At 36.7% G+C, this 17,500-nt stretch overlaps 1 protein-coding gene and 1 long non-coding RNA gene across 2 annotated transcripts in view; one reads left to right on the forward strand and one right to left on the reverse strand.

The window, feature by feature from the left end:
* Positions 1 to 502, forward strand: part of LOC130231516 (uncharacterized) — a 6,547-nt gene extending 6,045 nt beyond the window's left edge. The window contains exon 2 of the long non-coding RNA XR_008838054.1: positions 1 to 502. This exon is cut by the window's left edge and continues 59 nt beyond it. This is a non-coding gene — a long non-coding RNA (uncharacterized LOC130231516).
* Positions 292 to 17,500, reverse strand: part of alpk1 (alpha-kinase 1) — a 21,735-nt gene continuing 4,526 nt past the window's right edge. Inside the window, exons 4-14 of the mRNA XM_056460851.1 lie at positions 16,762 to 16,960; positions 15,587 to 15,646; positions 15,431 to 15,517; positions 14,334 to 14,410; positions 14,118 to 14,213; positions 12,245 to 12,349; positions 8,766 to 11,739; positions 6,309 to 6,456; positions 5,551 to 5,713; positions 4,366 to 4,552; positions 292 to 1,790 (exon numbers count right to left, since the gene is read on the reverse strand). Of these exons, the coding sequence (XP_056316826.1) occupies positions 1,588 to 1,790; positions 4,366 to 4,552; positions 5,551 to 5,713; positions 6,309 to 6,456; positions 8,766 to 11,739; positions 12,245 to 12,349; positions 14,118 to 14,213; positions 14,334 to 14,410; positions 15,431 to 15,517; positions 15,587 to 15,646; positions 16,762 to 16,960 (4,299 nt within the window). The 3' untranslated portion in view covers positions 292 to 1,587. The remainder of the gene's footprint in view (positions 1,791 to 4,365; positions 4,553 to 5,550; positions 5,714 to 6,308; positions 6,457 to 8,765; positions 11,740 to 12,244; positions 12,350 to 14,117; positions 14,214 to 14,333; positions 14,411 to 15,430; positions 15,518 to 15,586; positions 15,647 to 16,761; positions 16,961 to 17,500) is intronic.

The raw sequence follows: 17,500 nt of genomic DNA on the forward strand, positions 1-17,500 counted from the left end.
GACTCCTGACTGGGTCAGTCGGCATTTCTGCGTGGAGTTTGCATGTTCTCCCCGTGTTGGCGTGGGTTTCCTCCGGGTGCTCCGGTTTCCCCCACAGTCCAAACACATGCGCTATAGGGGAATTGATCAACTAAACTGGCCGTAGTGTATGAGTGTGTGTGAATGCAATAGTGTGTGGGTGTTTCCCAGTGCTGGGTTACATCTGGAAGGGCTGCATAAAACATATGCTGAATAGGTTGGTGGTTCATTCCACTGTGGCACCCCTGATTAATAAAGGGAGTAAGCCGAAAAGAAAATGAATGAATGAAATTTTAATTTGCTACAATAAACAATGACAACAGTGGTTTGTTCTGTAGACCATCATGAAGATATCGCTTAAGGGGGCTGATACTATTGACCTTAAAAGTGTTTTAAAACAATCCCAAAACTGCTTTCAGTGTGCTAAAATAAAATAATAAGACTTTCTCCAGAAGAATAAAACATGAGAGAAAATACTGTCAAATGTCCTTTGCTCTGTTGAACATCACATGGGAAATATTTGTGAAGGAATACAAATATCACAGGAGGATGAATCATTTAGACTTCAACGTTATGTCAAGGAGAACGACAATTTAAATAAAGATATAATACACTGCCATTTTACACGTTGCACTGACATATTGAATATTGCAGCTAATTTGCTTCAATAATTGCACTTCGCCACTGTACAGTAGTATTATTACAGAACACAAGTGTCAAACTCACAGCTCTGCACAGTTTAGTTCCAACTCTAATTAAACACACCCGATCAGACTAATTGAGTCCTTCAGGCAAGTTTGAAACCTGCAGGTATGTGTGTTGAAGCAGGGTTGGAACTACACAATGCAGGGAAGCGGCCCTCCAGGAACTGAGATTGACATCCCTATTATCGAGTGTCCATCATAATTGAGTTGACCCCTCACAGATCTCTCTTTTACAGTAACATCCCCTGCAGGATACCTACAGTCATAGTGCAGATACATTAGATCAGGGGTCACCAATCTCGGTCCTGGAGGGCCGGTGTCCCTGCAGGGTTTAGCTCCAACTTGCCTCAACACACCTGCTTAATTGTTTCAAGCATACCTAGTAAGACCTTGATTAGCTTGTTCAGGTGTGTTTGATTAGGGTTGGAGCTAAAATCTGCAGGACACCGGCCCTCCAGGAACAAGTTTGGTGACCCCTGGATTAGATTAATCAGAACCAAAATCAAAGCTGATCAACTAATCTAACAAAAACTCTGAAGATCGCAGAACAAACATGACTACACACACACATTAATGTGCTGGGGGAAATATTAACCCTCACACACACATTTACATCTGTCAAACTAACATTAATTACACAAAGACCCTCACACACACACACATTTATATCTGTCAAATCATCTGATAAGCAGAAACTCCAGCAAATAAAGTAAAGTTGATCCTACTCAGTTATGTGCTTACATTTTTCTATGCGCATTTTCAAAATTGATGCATATCTTGGCATTTCTATTGAGCTTTTTTTAAATGCAATAAACCAAAATGTGCATTAAAATAGGTGGATGGACACACCTCTGCAGCTCTACAGCTATAATCCTGAATTGTGTCCTGCAGCTGTAATGTGTGTGAGGCCAGCAGCTCTGCAGATGTCATTACAGTGTTCTCCATGCTGGTGTCTGATGAAGTTATTGATGCCCGTCTGCTGAGAGCGGCTGGACTTCAGGCGGATGAGTGAGTGAATCTGGGGGTCCGTCAGGTACGTCAAGCCCTTCCCATTGGCAGTGATCCACCCTGAGCATAGAAACAACATTAAAGGGGAGCTACACAATATTAAGACACTTTATAACCCATCGTAGGAGAGTTGACAATATTAAGACACTTTATAACCCATCGTAGGAGAGTTGACAATATTAAGACCCTTTATAACACATCATAGGAGACTCGACAACATTAAGACACTTTATAACGCATCGTAGGAGACGACACAATATTAAGCTACTTTATAACACATCATGGTAGACTAGACACAATATTAAGACACTTTATAACGCATCATAGGAGACTCGACAACATTAAGACACTTTATAACGCATACTAGGAGACTCGACACTATATTAAGCTACTTTATAACACATCATAGTAGACTAGGCACAATATTAAGACACTTTATAACGCATCATAGGAGACTCGACAACATTAAGACACTTTATAACGCATACTAGGAGACTCGACACTATATTAAGCTACTTTATAACACATCATAGTAGACTAGACACAATATTAAGACACTTTATAACGCATCATAGGAGACTCGACAACATTAAGACACTTTATAACGCATACTAGGAGACTCGACACTATATTAAGCTACTTTATAACACATCATAGTAGACTAGGCACAATATTAAGACACTTTATAACGCATCATAGGAGACTCGACAACATTAAGACACTTTATAACGCATACTAGGAGACTCGACACTATATTAAGCTACTTTATAACACATCATAGTAGACTAGACACAATATTAAAACACTTTATAATGCATCGTAGGAAACTCGACACAACATTAAAAAATTTTATAACGCATCGTAGGAGACTGGACACAATATGAAGACATTATAACACATTGTAGGAGACTTGACACAATATTAAAACACTTTATAAAGCATCATAGGAGACTCGACACAATATTAAGCTACTTTATAACACATCGTAGTAGACTCAACACAATAAGACACTTTATAATGCATCATAGGAGACTCGAAACAATATTTAGACACTTTATAAAGCATCGTAGGAGACTCGACACAATATTTAACACTTTATAACGCATCGTAGGAGATGACACAATATTAAAACACTTTATAATGCATCGTAGGAGACTGAACAAAATATTAAGATACTATAACATATAGTAGGAGATTCGACGCAATATTAAGACATTTTTTAAGCCATCGTAGGAGACGACACAATATTAAAACACTTTATAATGCATCGTAGGAGACTGGGCAAAATATTAAGATACTATAACGTATAGTAGGAGATTCGACGCAATATTAAGACACTTTTTAAGGCATCGTAGGAGGCTCGACACAATATTAAAACACTTTATAACACATCATAGGAGACTCGACACAACATTAAGACACTTTATAAAGCATCATAGGAGACTCGACACAATATTAAAACACTTTATAACGCATCGTAGGAGACTCAACACAATATTAAAACACTATAACGCATTGTAGGAGACTTGACACAATATTAAGACACTTTATAATGCATCGTAGGAGACTCGACACAATATTAAACACTATAATGCATTGTCGAAGACTTGACACAACATTAAAAGACACTTTATAATGGATCGTAGGAAACTCGACACAATATTAAGACACTTTATAATGCATCGTAGGAGACTCAACACAATATAAAAGACTTTATAATGCATCGTAGGAGACTCGACACAATACCAAAAGACTTTATAATGTATCGTAGGAGACTCAAAACAATATTAAGACCCTTTATAATGCATCGTAGGAGACTCAACACAATATTAAAACACTATAACGCATCGTAGGAGACTTGACACAATATTAAGACACTTTATAATGCATCGTAGGAGACTCGACACAATATTAAACACTATAATGCATTGTCGAAGACTTGACACAACATTAAGACACTTTATAATGGATCGTAGGAAACTCGACACAATATTAAAAGACTTTATAACACATCGTAGGAGACTCAACACAATATAAAAGACTTTATAATGCATCGTAGGAGACTCGACACAATACCAAAAGACTTTATAATGTATCGTAGGAGACTCAAAACAATATTAAGACCCTTTATAATGCATCGTAGGAGACTCGACACAATATTAAAAGACTTTATAATGCATCCTAGGAGACTCAACACAATATTAAGACACTTTATAACGCATCGTAGGAGACTCGACACAATATTAAACACTATAATGCATTGTCGAAGACTTGACACAACATTAAGACACTTTATAATGGATCGTAGGAAACTCGACACAATATTAAAAGACTTTATAACACATCGTAGGAGACTCAACACAATATAAAAGACTTTATAATGCATCCTAGGAGACTCAACACAATATTAAGACACTTTATAACGCATCGTAGAAGACTCGACTCAACATTAAGACACTTTAAAATGCATCGCAGGACACTCAACGCGATATTAAGAGACTTCATAATCCATCATAGAACAGTTGACAATATTAAGACACTAAATCGTAGGAGATTTAACACAATATTAGGACACTTTAACACCACAGGAGCTGCTCTTGAAGTAAAATACAGCTTTAAATCTCAGAAATCTCACCTTGTAGATCCACCACCACCTCCTGATGATTGGAGAACTCATAGGTGAAATGACCAAACGCAATGCCGTACTTCGTAGCATCATACTTCATTTGTGTCTTATTAGTGTTGTTGGTGAGCTTGACAAACGTGCCAGACATGTACGGCTCCGCGGATAAACATGTCATGATATGATTATTCTCCATAACCTGAAACAACAACTGCATTCAGTTCTTAACACTCGCTTTAATGTAGGAAATAGTTTTCTCATAAACATCATATGCTATATACACTATATATTTACACAATAGAATAGATGTTGTGTATTAACATTTAATAAAAAATACATTTCATAGAATAGTATATTAATATTAACATTAAAAGAAATATTCATATTATTATTACCCATATTAAATAACTTAATATTACTATTATTATTATTAATATGAATTATTACTAATATTGTTATCCAGCGCACAATAATAATAAAAAATTAAATAAATAATAATAATAATAATAATAATGATTTTTTGTGCATTAGCAATAAATAAAATAAAATAACAACAATTGTTATGGTTGGTGTTATTTTTATTAGCATTATTATTATTATTACTATTAATAAATGCATTGTCAATATAATTTTTAATAACCATCTTAATTATAATAAATTCATTATAATTATTATAATAACATTTTAAGAATATTATTATAATAAATTAGTATAATAATAATTAAAAATATAATAATTAATTATTATTATCAACAATACATTAATTAAAATATTGTTGTTTTTATTATATTGATAATTCAATTAATAATATGATTATAATTATTAATAATAAGAACAATAAAAATATTTACTATTAATATTACAGTTTTTTTAATGATTATTATTATTATTATTTATTATTATTATTATTATTAAGCACATAAGCTATCAGTATAATAATAATAATAATAATAATATTTTTATTATTTATTTATTTATTTATTATTATTAAGCACATTAGCTTTCAGTATAATAATAATAATAATAATAGTAATAATAATGATGATGATAATAATAATAATAATATCAATAAATAATAATAATAATTACAATAGTTGTTTTTATTATATTGATCATTTACTGAATATAATAATAAAAAATGAATGAATAAATAAATAATAATAATGCTCATCATCATCATCATTAAATTAGTCTTACCAGCAGCACTTCAGAAGGGATGAAGAAGATCTGGGTGGTGACGTTATTATCATACAGGCATTTATTGAACTCATTAACATAGTATTGAGCAGTCATCTGCCTCTCCACGTCATCAAGATGAGCATGGAGCCCTTTCTCCTTCAGATACTCCTTCCCTACATAGCTGACGATTATACAGGTGTAAATATCATACATTAGTAGTAATGCATTACAGTATTGATTATGTCATGGCTCTTTGGAATAATTCATTCTGATTGGTCAATCACGACATTCTGGAGATATCTTAATCTCCAATTACAACTGATTAAAGAGCTATCAAATGGAGATGTGAATGTGGTTGAAAACAAAACAGTCACAGCTTCGGGTTCATGTGGACTTTAAAGGGATGCCGAACCAACAGGTGTTGATAATGACACTTATGCTGGATTTACACCAGCATTATGTATATTCGTGAGTAAAATCCATACAAGTCCATGCAAACGTGAGAACAGAGGTGGATTACCATCCCACAGCTGTGCAATAAGGGATACGCAACACGTTTGCTGCAAATGTGCAGAATTTGACTCGTTTGCATCTACAAGTTTTCAGAAAGTTTCTATTTCAACCACCTGATATTGCGTTTTGTGTGGACGAAAGTAATTTTTGTTGAAAATACCACATATTCCTGAGGAAAGTGCCTGTTTATTCTGCTATACAAATGACTAGATGTAGATTCTCCCTTACTGTACTGATGAATCATGCGGGTGCAGGTGTTTTACCTGCTGAGCAGCTGCTCCTGGTGCAGGTATTGCAGCTGTACGGCTCTCCTCTGTTGGCCCTGGACTCCCATCGGCTCCCCAATATAAACACTGGTCTCACAGCCCGTCCACTCGTCTGAGGCCTTCGAGTACTTCAGGACAACAGCGTCTGCCAGATCAGATCAAGAACTGCTCTTTTAGGCCCTGTTCTGACTTGTTATCAATGACCCGTTTCCACTGAGTGGTACGGTATGGAACACATTTATAGCTGATTCCACTGTCAAAAGGTACCAAAAAGCGAACCTCACTATACCACTTTTTTGGTCACCCTTTGCAAAGGGTACCTAGCATGACAAAAAGGTACCAAAAGGCAGAGCTAGATGTGCAGCTGAACGCTATTGGTTTGCGTCACTTGATCGTGGACAAGCAGGAGAATGAAGCCAAGAAGTACAAAATCTGCTGTGTCCTGTTGTTTTACGAGCCTGTCAAAAGGTTTCACTTTCTCCAGGGAGCTCGCCCTGCGTCTATATTTAAAATAACTAAGTTCTTGACTTGAGCTGATGATAATAACGTGTGCATGATTATTCTGACATCCAATTCTTTCAGAAACGGACAAACACAAGAGTGAAGCCCGAAAAAAGCAAAGGAGCAAATGATTCTTTCAGCAACCTAAACTCGGGAACATGAACTCGGGAGTGACGGACTTACTCTCTAACAGAGGTTACATGAAGATTACAGACACAGTTGAGAGGTTTGCTCTGACTGTGGGCTCTATGTTGTGTGCTGTTTTTGAACCCAAATAAGGACTAAATGTATGTTGTGTGTAGTTTTTCTGTAATTGGTAACATATTGGGGACAGTAAGGGTCTGTTTGTGTTCATATACGCTCATTTATTTATTTATTTTTTTTTATATAACTGCACACGTTACAGCAGAATATTTCGCACTGATCTGCAGTTATAATCGAGTCCTGTTGATAGAAAGGTTAGTATGTCATGTGTATAAAGCATCTGTGTTGTGAGAATAGCTTCTCATTTAATATGTGAATGACCCGCACCGATTTACTTCGAGAGAGATTTCCGAGCTAGTATGACGTCGTCTGAAACTTTCTGTCATACACCTCGCCCCTGTCATTGGTACCCTTTTTGCAGTGGAAACACAAGTCTGATAAAGGTGACCCGTACCATACCGTACTGTACTAACACATTAGATGTGCTTTTGTCGATCACAAGTGGACAACACTAAGTACAAATGTGAAACCTTTTGAGTTTGGCCACTTTCGACCACGTCCAGAGGTAGTCGAAAACACAATGGTCAGATTGCTCAAAATGTGTGAACTAGGAATGCCGCAATACTCAATATAATATTAAGCCTTTCAGTACGACCTCCAGGGGATATTGCAGTTTTTTGGTTTTGCATTTGAATTTAAAAATTGTATTTTGCATTTCCCCTGTTCCTTTAATTACTCTCTGAACTTACATTGCATATGTTTAATGTGTGCCCATATACCAAAACAAGGCTCTCCTGGGAGTAAACGTCCCACCAATGAGCACTAAAGTTTGATGCACACAACAAATTTGCTCTAAACAACACAAAAATAACCAGTTTTCACTCTATAGTGAAATATACGTGTCCTAATAGTGTTTTTTTTTTTGGCAAAGTGTCACACATAGCTGACAACATCTTAAAGAATGTGTTTTAGGGTTTCATGGCCCTTTAAGAATAACAATGTGAGTTAGTAAAATCAACATTGTAAATGTTACTTATTGTAAATTAAACACTTTAAATGCCAGGTGTGAATGGTATAGGCCCAATCCCAATTCTACCCCTTAGCCCTTCCCCTTAGCCCTCGTTTTGCGCGCTCCCGCCAAGGGGTAGGAGTGTTCCAGTTCTCTTTAGCTTGAAGGTGTAGGGCTAAGAGCAAGGGGTAGATACCCATTTGAACGAAGATTTTTCAGGACCACATTCGAAACCAAGGGGTAAGATAATTTCCCAGAATACACCAGCCACAGCTGCACCCGGAAGTAAGGAGATCCACAAATTAGTACTTTTTGTCATTATTACGAATTTTTACAAAAAACAAGTACATGTTTTAATATATTCATAATTGCGTTCGTGTTTTACTGTCATTATGATAACATAATATATGCCTTTAGTGATCTCCTGAAGATAAATACCAAAAAATAACCCAACAGGAATAACTACAGCAGTCGACATCGTCTGATCTCACATGAAGCAAGAGATCGTGATGACATCTGATGATGTGTGCTGGTGCTGTAGTGCTGTCCCAATTCTGTCCCTTCCCCTTTACACTCATTTTTAAGGGCCAAGGGGAAGGGGTAGGGGTTCCGAAATAGAATTGGGATTGAGCCATAGTGTCACCTTTGTCTTCTTGTGATCAGAATTGCCGAAAAAGCATCTTAACACCAGGTTTGAACACGGACTAACATCTGTAAGCTCATCCTACAGCTTGTCTTACCGTAGGCCTTCAGCTGCTGTCTTTTCTCCAGGGGCTTCAGCGGTTTATTCGGCAGCCGTTCCACAAGGCATCGGTGACAAACTCCAGCCAACAGAGATCTGTAGTCCGGCTCGGTCAGAACTTCACTTCCCATGATGCAGTTCTCAAAACAGTTGCTGCATGGCGGTGCATTCCCTCCGTTAGACGAAGGTTTGATGGAGCTCCTCGTTTTCTGATGGTTGTCGAGTAAAGATAGATCTTCAAAGCCCAGCTCCTCAAATGAGTCACTTGTGGTATTTTGAGATTTACGAATCTTGTCTGAGACATTAAGAGGAAATGCTTTATTACCGCGATCCTTTCTTTCCTTTTTACGCATCAATTCTAGACTTTCAGCATCAGCGATGGGGCTTATGGACAGTTTTTGAAAAGATGCTTCCAGTTCAGAGCTGTTGCACAGGGAAAACGAAGGGCTTCTACTAAGATTTGCATCATTATTCATCTCACTACTGTTATGATTAGTTCCTATAGCATCGTCCTCAGTTTCTATGCTACTTTGAGATTGTCCCTTTACACATTCCCAAGAAGAGTGACTGCTGAAGGAACTTAAAGATGTTCTTGGTCCCAGGTTTGTCTTAATGTCTCTCTGTTGTGCAGTTGATGTATTTGGTGTCTCATCTTCAACATCTTCTGTTAAAATGGGCTCTTTCATTAGTTGGGATTGAATTCGGATCCTTTTGTTGTGTCTAATCGTGTTGGAGTCACCAATCTTTGCACTGGGATTGATTTTGTTGATGTTTAATGGAGGATCTGATGAATTTGGTGGTTCCTCCTCAATATCTTCAGTTAAGATGGGTTCAATCATTGGCTGGGATTGACTTTGGGTTTCTTTGTTATGTCTAATGGTGTTGGAGTCACCAGTTTTTCCACTGGGGTTGGCTATGTTGACATTTTCTGAGGGATCTACAATGTCATCCTCTGTTTCTATGCTGCTTTGAGATTGTCCTGATAGATGCTCCCATGAAGAGCGGCTCCCGAAGGAACTGGAAAATGTTCTTGGTTCCCGTTTCTTGGGAACATCTATTCGTTGGGTTCTTGACATATCTTCAGCTGTAGGCTGACTTTGGATCCCTTTGTTGAGTCTAATGGCATTGGCATCACCAATTTTTGATTTAGCATTGATATTGTTGACATTTTGTGAAGAATCTGCAGCATCTGATGTATTTGACTGTTCATCTTCAGTTAATATTGGTCCTTTCATTGGCTGAGATTGACTTTGGATGCCTTTGTTGTGTCTAAGGCTATTGGAGCTGCCAACCTTTGCACTGGGATTGAATTTGTTGATGTTCTGTGCTTGATCTATAGCGTCCTCCTCAGTTTCTATGCTACTTTGAGATTGTCCCAATACACGATTCCATGAAGAGCTACTACTACAGGAACTTAAAGACATTCTTGCTCCCAGGTTCTTGGTATCATTCTGATGGGTAGATGATGTATTCAGTGGTTCATCTTCAACTTCTTCTGTTAAGATGGGCTCTTTCATTGTTTGGGACTGTCTTTGGATGCCTTTGTTGCGTATAATGTGGACACCTCTCTGCTGAGTAGACGTATTTGGTGTCTCGTCTTCAACATCTTCAGTTGTGGCAGGTTCATTCATTGGCTGGATTTGACTTTGAATCCCTTTGTTGTGTCTAAGGATGTTAGAAGCACCACTCTGTGCATAGGCATCAACTTTGTTGGCATTTTGTGAGGGATCTACAATATCGTCCTCTGTTTCTATGCTGCTTTGAGATTGTCCTGATAGATGCTCATATGAAGTGCGGCTCCCAAAGGAACTGGAGAGTGTTCTTGGTTCCCGTTTCTTTGGAACATCTATTCGTTGGATTCTTGACATATTCTGCATCTCATCTTCAATGTCTTCAGCTGTGGCTGGCTCTTGGATTGGTTGGGATTGACTTTGGATCCCCTTGTTGTGTCTAACAATGTTGGGGTCGCCAAACTGTGTATCCTTATTGATGTCATGTAAAGGATCAACTGCATCGTCTTCAGTTTCTATGCTGCTTTGAGATCGTCCTGATACAATTTCCCATGAAAAGCAATTGCTGTGCGAGCTTGAAGATGTTCTTGCTCCCAGATACTTCCGATGGTTTCTTATTCGGCTTTCTGATGTTCCGGCTTCCGACTGCATTGGTTGGGACTGACTTTGGTTACCTTTGTTGTATCTAAAGGTATTGGGAGTATTACGTTGATTCCTTGGACTGACAATGTTTGCTGCTTGACCTCCATCACTAGAGTCATCGAGAGGCTCATAAGAGCCAGAACTGCTTGTGTTGTGAGAGTTTTGACCAAACTTTCTGCTATTAGACCGAGTCTGCTTGAAGGAATCTGCATGCGAATGACTGCATGTGGAAACCTCTGTAGTCAGAACCTCCGTGCTCGTCTGAAACGCAGTTATACACTGTGCATGAGTCGAGGATGAAACTTGACGAGCATCATTTGTTAATGCCTCGCAAACAGACTTGTGGTGCTTTTCAAAAACATCCAATGTCTTCTTAAAATCATCTGGAGTGAACAAAACTGGCTTGATGTGCATGGAACGGTAGCTGTCTGGAATAAACGAGAGTGGATCTGAGTTATGAAAAGGGTTCACGTTCAACAACGTCTTAATCTGTTGTATCTTCTGCATTATCTCAGCACACAAAGAGGAATCGGTTATATTGCAGTAGTGGACAAATAAAGTCAAAGCCTGTCTACAAACGGCAGTAGCAGTGATGATGTTGTCTGATGGTCCGCTCATCCATCGGTGAGTTGCAGTTAAACTGTACGCGGCTTTGAGGAACGTGTGCAGCTCCAGTTTACTGGTGACCACATCTGCTGCAGTCTTGGTCAACAAGCCGATCTCAAAAGCCTCTTTAGCCAAAGACATATACTTATGCTGATCGCCAGTAGGGCACTTTCTAGAGAAACTGTAGGACAGTAAACAAATCCCCCGTGCCACCTACAACAGAGCATTAGGAGAAATAAATAAAGAGATAAATACAACTACATAAAGTAAAACTGATATAAAGTTTTGGAATGCTTATCTCTTGTGGCAAGCATAACTGGTTAAATCTCTTTACATTACATGCCTTTCACATATTAAAATAAAGTGAATATCAAATTTAAATATACATTGCATTATCAGAAATACATCTTAAATTAATAAATAATGTTCAAATAACAGAATAATTTTAAATATGTCACAATTACAATTTGTTTTCTCCTAATTTAGACTTTTTAATCTTATATTTGTGATTTGATGTATTATTTAAAACCTCATCTTTAAAATTTAACTTTTGAGCTTTTGATTGACGTTTATTTAAAGCTTATTATCATGCTATAGATTATCAAATCTTATTACTGAAAAAAATAATGCTTTATAAAAATGTGTGCAGCTCCAAATGAAGCGTATTTGTGTAATTATGATTTTTATGATTGTGTTCATTCGGAAACAGTAGACTCACCACATTGGTCAGAACGTACAGAGATCCATATTGACTTAACACAACAGCCATTTTGGCCGCCTGTGCCGCAGAAAGCAGACGATGACGAGTCTCTCCGAGAAAACTCTGACCAGAGAAAAACAGAGAAGAGCTGGGTGGATTACATTTGAGCTGTAATTTGTTACTGATTACAAATTACACAACAAAATGAGTAATATATGCTCTTAGATTACACATTTGAGGTGATGCTGACTACTTTTGGATTACACTTAGATTATTTTTGTGGTAACATAATCTGACTACTTTTGGATTGTAATTAGATTACTTTTGTGGTAATGTAATCTGACTACTTTTGGATTGTAATTAGATTACTTTTGTGGTAATGTAATCTGACTACTTTTGGATTACATTTAGATTAATTTGGCAATAATGGAATCTGACTGCTTTTGGACTATAATTAGATTACCTTAGGTAATGCAATTGGACTACTTTTGGATTACATTTTACTACCTTTGTGATAATGTAATCTGATGACTTTTGGACTATAATTAGATTACCTTAGGTAATACAATCAGACTACATTTGGATTAAATTTAGATTTTTTTTGTTGTGATGTAATATGACTACTTTTGGATTACATAAAAAATACTTTTGTTGTGAATCTAATTAGGATTACATTTAGATTACTTTTGTTGTGATGTAATATGACTACTTTTGGATTACATTTATATTACCTTTATCATAATGCAATCTGACAACTTTTGAACTATAATTAGATTGCCTTAGGTAATGCAAGCGGACTACTTTTGGATTACATTTAGATTACTTTTGTTGTGATGTAATATGACAACTTTTGGATTACATATAGATTACTTTTGTTGTGAATCTAATTATTTTTGGATTACATTTAGATTACTATTGTTGTGATGTAATATGACTACTTTTGGATTACATTTATATTACCTTTGTGATAATGTAATCTGACAACTTTTGGACTATAATTAGATTACCTTAGGTAATGCAATCGGACTACATTTGGATTACTTTTGTTGTGATGTAATACCACTACTTTTGGATTACATATAGATTACTTTTGTTGTAAATCTAATTATTTTTGGATTACATTTAGATTACTTTTGTTGTGATGTAATACCACTACTTTTGGATTACATTAGATTACTTTTGTGATAATGTAATATGACTACTTTTGGATTACATTTATATTACCTTTGTGATAATGTAATCAGAGTACATGTGGATTGCACTTAGTTTACATTTATGATAATGCAATCAAACTACTTTTAAATTGCATTTAATTGTTGTTTTTTATTTAGTTGTTAGATTACATTTGTTGTAATATAATCGGACTACATTTGGATTAGATTTAGATTACTTTTGCTGTTACGTAATCAGTTAGATTACTTAGATTACATTACGGTAACACAATTGGACTTATGGATTACATTTAGATTACTTTTGTGCTAAGCCTTATTTAATGTCACATATATTGACAGCAGGAAAATCTTCATAAAAATATCTTTATTTTTTGTCAGCAACAATACCCTCAGCAGCTTTTTAAGTGCAATGATGGACATTTAATACTTCACAATACTTGCACTAATAAAACATTTCTGTTGAAATTAAGGTAGAACATTAAGGTAGTAAGGTCGAAACAAATTAAGCAACATCTAATATTTCCTCTAAAAAAACACACAAATCAAGAAATATTCAAGGAACTAATTGTGAACATCTTAATGCATTCTGTAAATAATATGTAATCATGTAATCCATTAAACCTCTAATCACAAGTCCTTGATTTTTTAAATCTGATTACGTAATCCACATTACGTGCAATTCATTACTACCCAGCTAATATTCAGACAGTCTTAATTACCAGTTTAATATGTGGTTTATTCTGGAGTGCGGTGAAGTCTCGCTCATTCATGGAGGTCAGTATGTTAGCCAGGAGCCCTAGAGACGTTCCAATGCCCTGAAAACAACAACAAATGCTGATATTGAAGATTTCTAGACAACATGTGTACATATAACGTACATGGTGTACATATAACATGTTATATAATGTTATAATGTGAGTGTGTGTTACTCTGACCTTCTTGTCAGGCTGTGGAAGAGTGTAAAAGCCGATCACAGAAGCCCAGAGGAGCTCCGCAGATTCCAGCCACAGACCTACAGACACAGATATTATACTACATTATTCTACACTTTACTTGAAGAGGTGTTCATAAGACTGTCACGAAACCTTGATAATCATGAATGTGAATGATATTTTATGCACGCTTATGACAACTGTCATTAAGTGTCATTCACTCAGCTGTGCCATTTTAAATGCAAAGATGACCATTTATGACAACTTGACATAAACAAATACATCACAACCTGTTTCTGTGTTTGTCATGACAACTGGACATTACCAAGCAAACAAAACTTGTCATCAATCTGCTTTTCTTCTTGCGTTATTCTCCTGTAACCAGTAGATGTCCTCAGTGTGCTATTAGTGCATCTGACCAGTGAATCCAGCTCGTGTAAACGTGAGCACAAACTTGATGTGCATAAAGCCCATTTTTCACCTAAAGAATAACAGCGTGCACTAAACGTTTTAAAATTTGATTTCACACAGATTTTAGTATTTAAAAGGTGTTTTATCGTTTATTATTATTCTGAACGTAATCCCAACGTTACCGTTTCTCTACATGTTTATAGTTGTAGCTGTAGTCTGAACTCTGCTATTGTTTTACAATCAGAACCATTTTAAAAATAATGTATTTATCATTATTTTAATAGTTATTGAGCTTGGTGTGGGGGCGGCATGGTGACTCAGTGGTTAGCACTGTGGCCTCAGAGCAAGAACGTTGCTGGTTCGAGTCCCGGCTGGTTCAGATTGCATTTCTGAGAAGAATTTTCCTATAGGGGAATTGAATAAGCAAAATTGGCCGTAGTCTACGAGTGTGTGCATGAATGAGTGTGTATGGGTGTTTCCCAGTACTAGATTGCAGCTAGAAGGGCATCAACTGCATAAAACATATGCTGGAATAGTTGTCAGTTCATTCCACTGTGGTGACCCCTGATGAATAAAGGGACTAACCTGAAGGAAAATGACTGAATGAATGAGGTTGCTGTGAATGGCTCTTTAGGCATTACAGGGTTAATAATACTTCTGTCATGTGTTTGCACTCTTCTGTTCCTCACCCAGCGTCTGCAGCACCTGTCCGCGCACCTGCAGACAGACGGCCTGCACCAGAGTCTGATCACTGGCCTTCTGATACGACCAGCAGCCTGCAGAACAGCATTACAGTCACAACAATGAGCTATATTAGCATGAAAACCAATGAAAGGAAACAGTACCTGTGGAAGCATTATTTTTGATCAGACTGCTGAGAATGAACTCTGCCTTCCTGAGTTTACCTGCATCACAATGAAAACAGACAATCAAAAACAAACAAATGAATATAAAGAGATTAGTTTGGTCACAACTGATTACAGACGGGAATTTGTTGAATGCATGTAAACATGGTCATTCTTAACCACTTCCAAATGTGGATTTTAATGAAAACCCAGCGTCGTAACTAACTTACTGTTGAAATAATTTAGCAAACATTAAAGAAATGTGAATAAATTAAACATTAAAATACTTTTTAATGTAGATTATATTTCAGTTAAAGGGATAGTTCACCCAAAAATGACAATTCTGTCATCGTTTACTCTCCCTTTACTCATTCTGAAGCTTTATGAGATCATTTCTTCAGTTCAACAATACGAAGCAAAAAATAAATCTTCCAAAGCTTCCAGTTCATGCAGACTTTAAAAGCAGGACGGTCCAGATCACAATGAAAACAGAGGATCAAAAATAAATAAATAAAGAGATTATTTTGATCACATCTGATACAGATGGGAATTTGTTGAACGTGTGTAAAAGCACACACATACTGTTGAAGTCTGTAATTAGTCAGAATTATTAGCCCTCCTGTTTATATTTTCTCCAACACATTTCTAATCATAATAGTTTTAATAACTCATCTCTAATAACTGATTTATTTTCTCTTTGTCATGATGACAGTAAATAATATTAGACTAGATATTCTTCAAGACACTTCTATACAGCTTACTGTGACATTTAAAGGCTTAACTAGGTTAACTAGGCAGGTTAGGGTAATTAGGCAAGTTATTGTATAACAATGGTTTGTTATGTAGACTATCGGGGAAAAAAATTCTTAAGGGGCTAATAATATTGACCTTAAAATGGTGCTTAAAAAATTAAAATCTGCTTTTATTCTAGCCGAAATAAAACAAATAAGACTTTCTCCAGAAGAACAAATATTATCAGACATACTGTGAACATTTCCTGAATCTGTTCAACATCATTTGGGAAATATTTAAACAAGAAAGAAATGCAAAGGGGGCTAATAATTCTGACTTTAACTGCATATCAGCATAGGATCTGCTTTTTTAGTTGCTATGCTCTGCAAAGTCACTCTTTATACTCTCTATATCCTCTCAGTGTAAATGCATCTGAAACTCACCTGTGTTCAGGTAAACCCGAGCCTGCCGGATGATGACCTGAGGAGCAATGGGAACTTCTGGATAACGTTTGTGCAATGCTTTAGCAACCTTCAGCAGGCTCTGTGAGCCGTCCATCCAGTACAGAAGACGGTCCAGCAGAAACAGCACAGCGGCAGCCAAACCCGGATCATCGGCCGCGATACAGTCTCTGAGGAAGAGCTGAAAACACCACAAACACATCAGGAAAATAGTCAGAGGTAGGGCTACACAATATATCCTTCCAGCCTTGATATCGTCACATCGTAGAATCAGCAATGGTGAGTTGGGATTAGCATTAACCAGCAAGGTTAACACTCCTACAGTGAACAAATGTATTTTTTAAGGTTGAATGAATCTCAAATTTTGGGCGACACGGTGCACTGTGGCCTCACTGCAAGAAGGTCTCTGGTTCGAGTCCAGGCTGGGTCAGTAGGCGTTTCTGTGTGGAGTTTGCATGTTCTCCCCGTGTTGGTGTGGGTTTCCTCTAGGTGCTCCAATTTACCCCACAGTCTAAACACACGTGCTATAGGGGAATTGATCAACTAAATTGGCTATAGCAGGGCTATTCAATTGGCATTTACCTCAATATTGTTAGCCACAAAGCCCGATTTCGTTTGTATCTTTGTACTATTGTATGCATTTATTAATTAATGGTTGTGATTTGTTTATTATACTTTATAATAAACACACTCCACACTAAATGATCACAAAGCAAAATTA

Source organism: Danio aesculapii, chromosome 7 (assembly GCF_903798145.1).
Source record: "Danio aesculapii chromosome 7, fDanAes4.1, whole genome shotgun sequence".
Classification (NCBI taxonomy): Eukaryota; Metazoa; Chordata; class Actinopteri; order Cypriniformes; family Danionidae; genus Danio; species Danio aesculapii.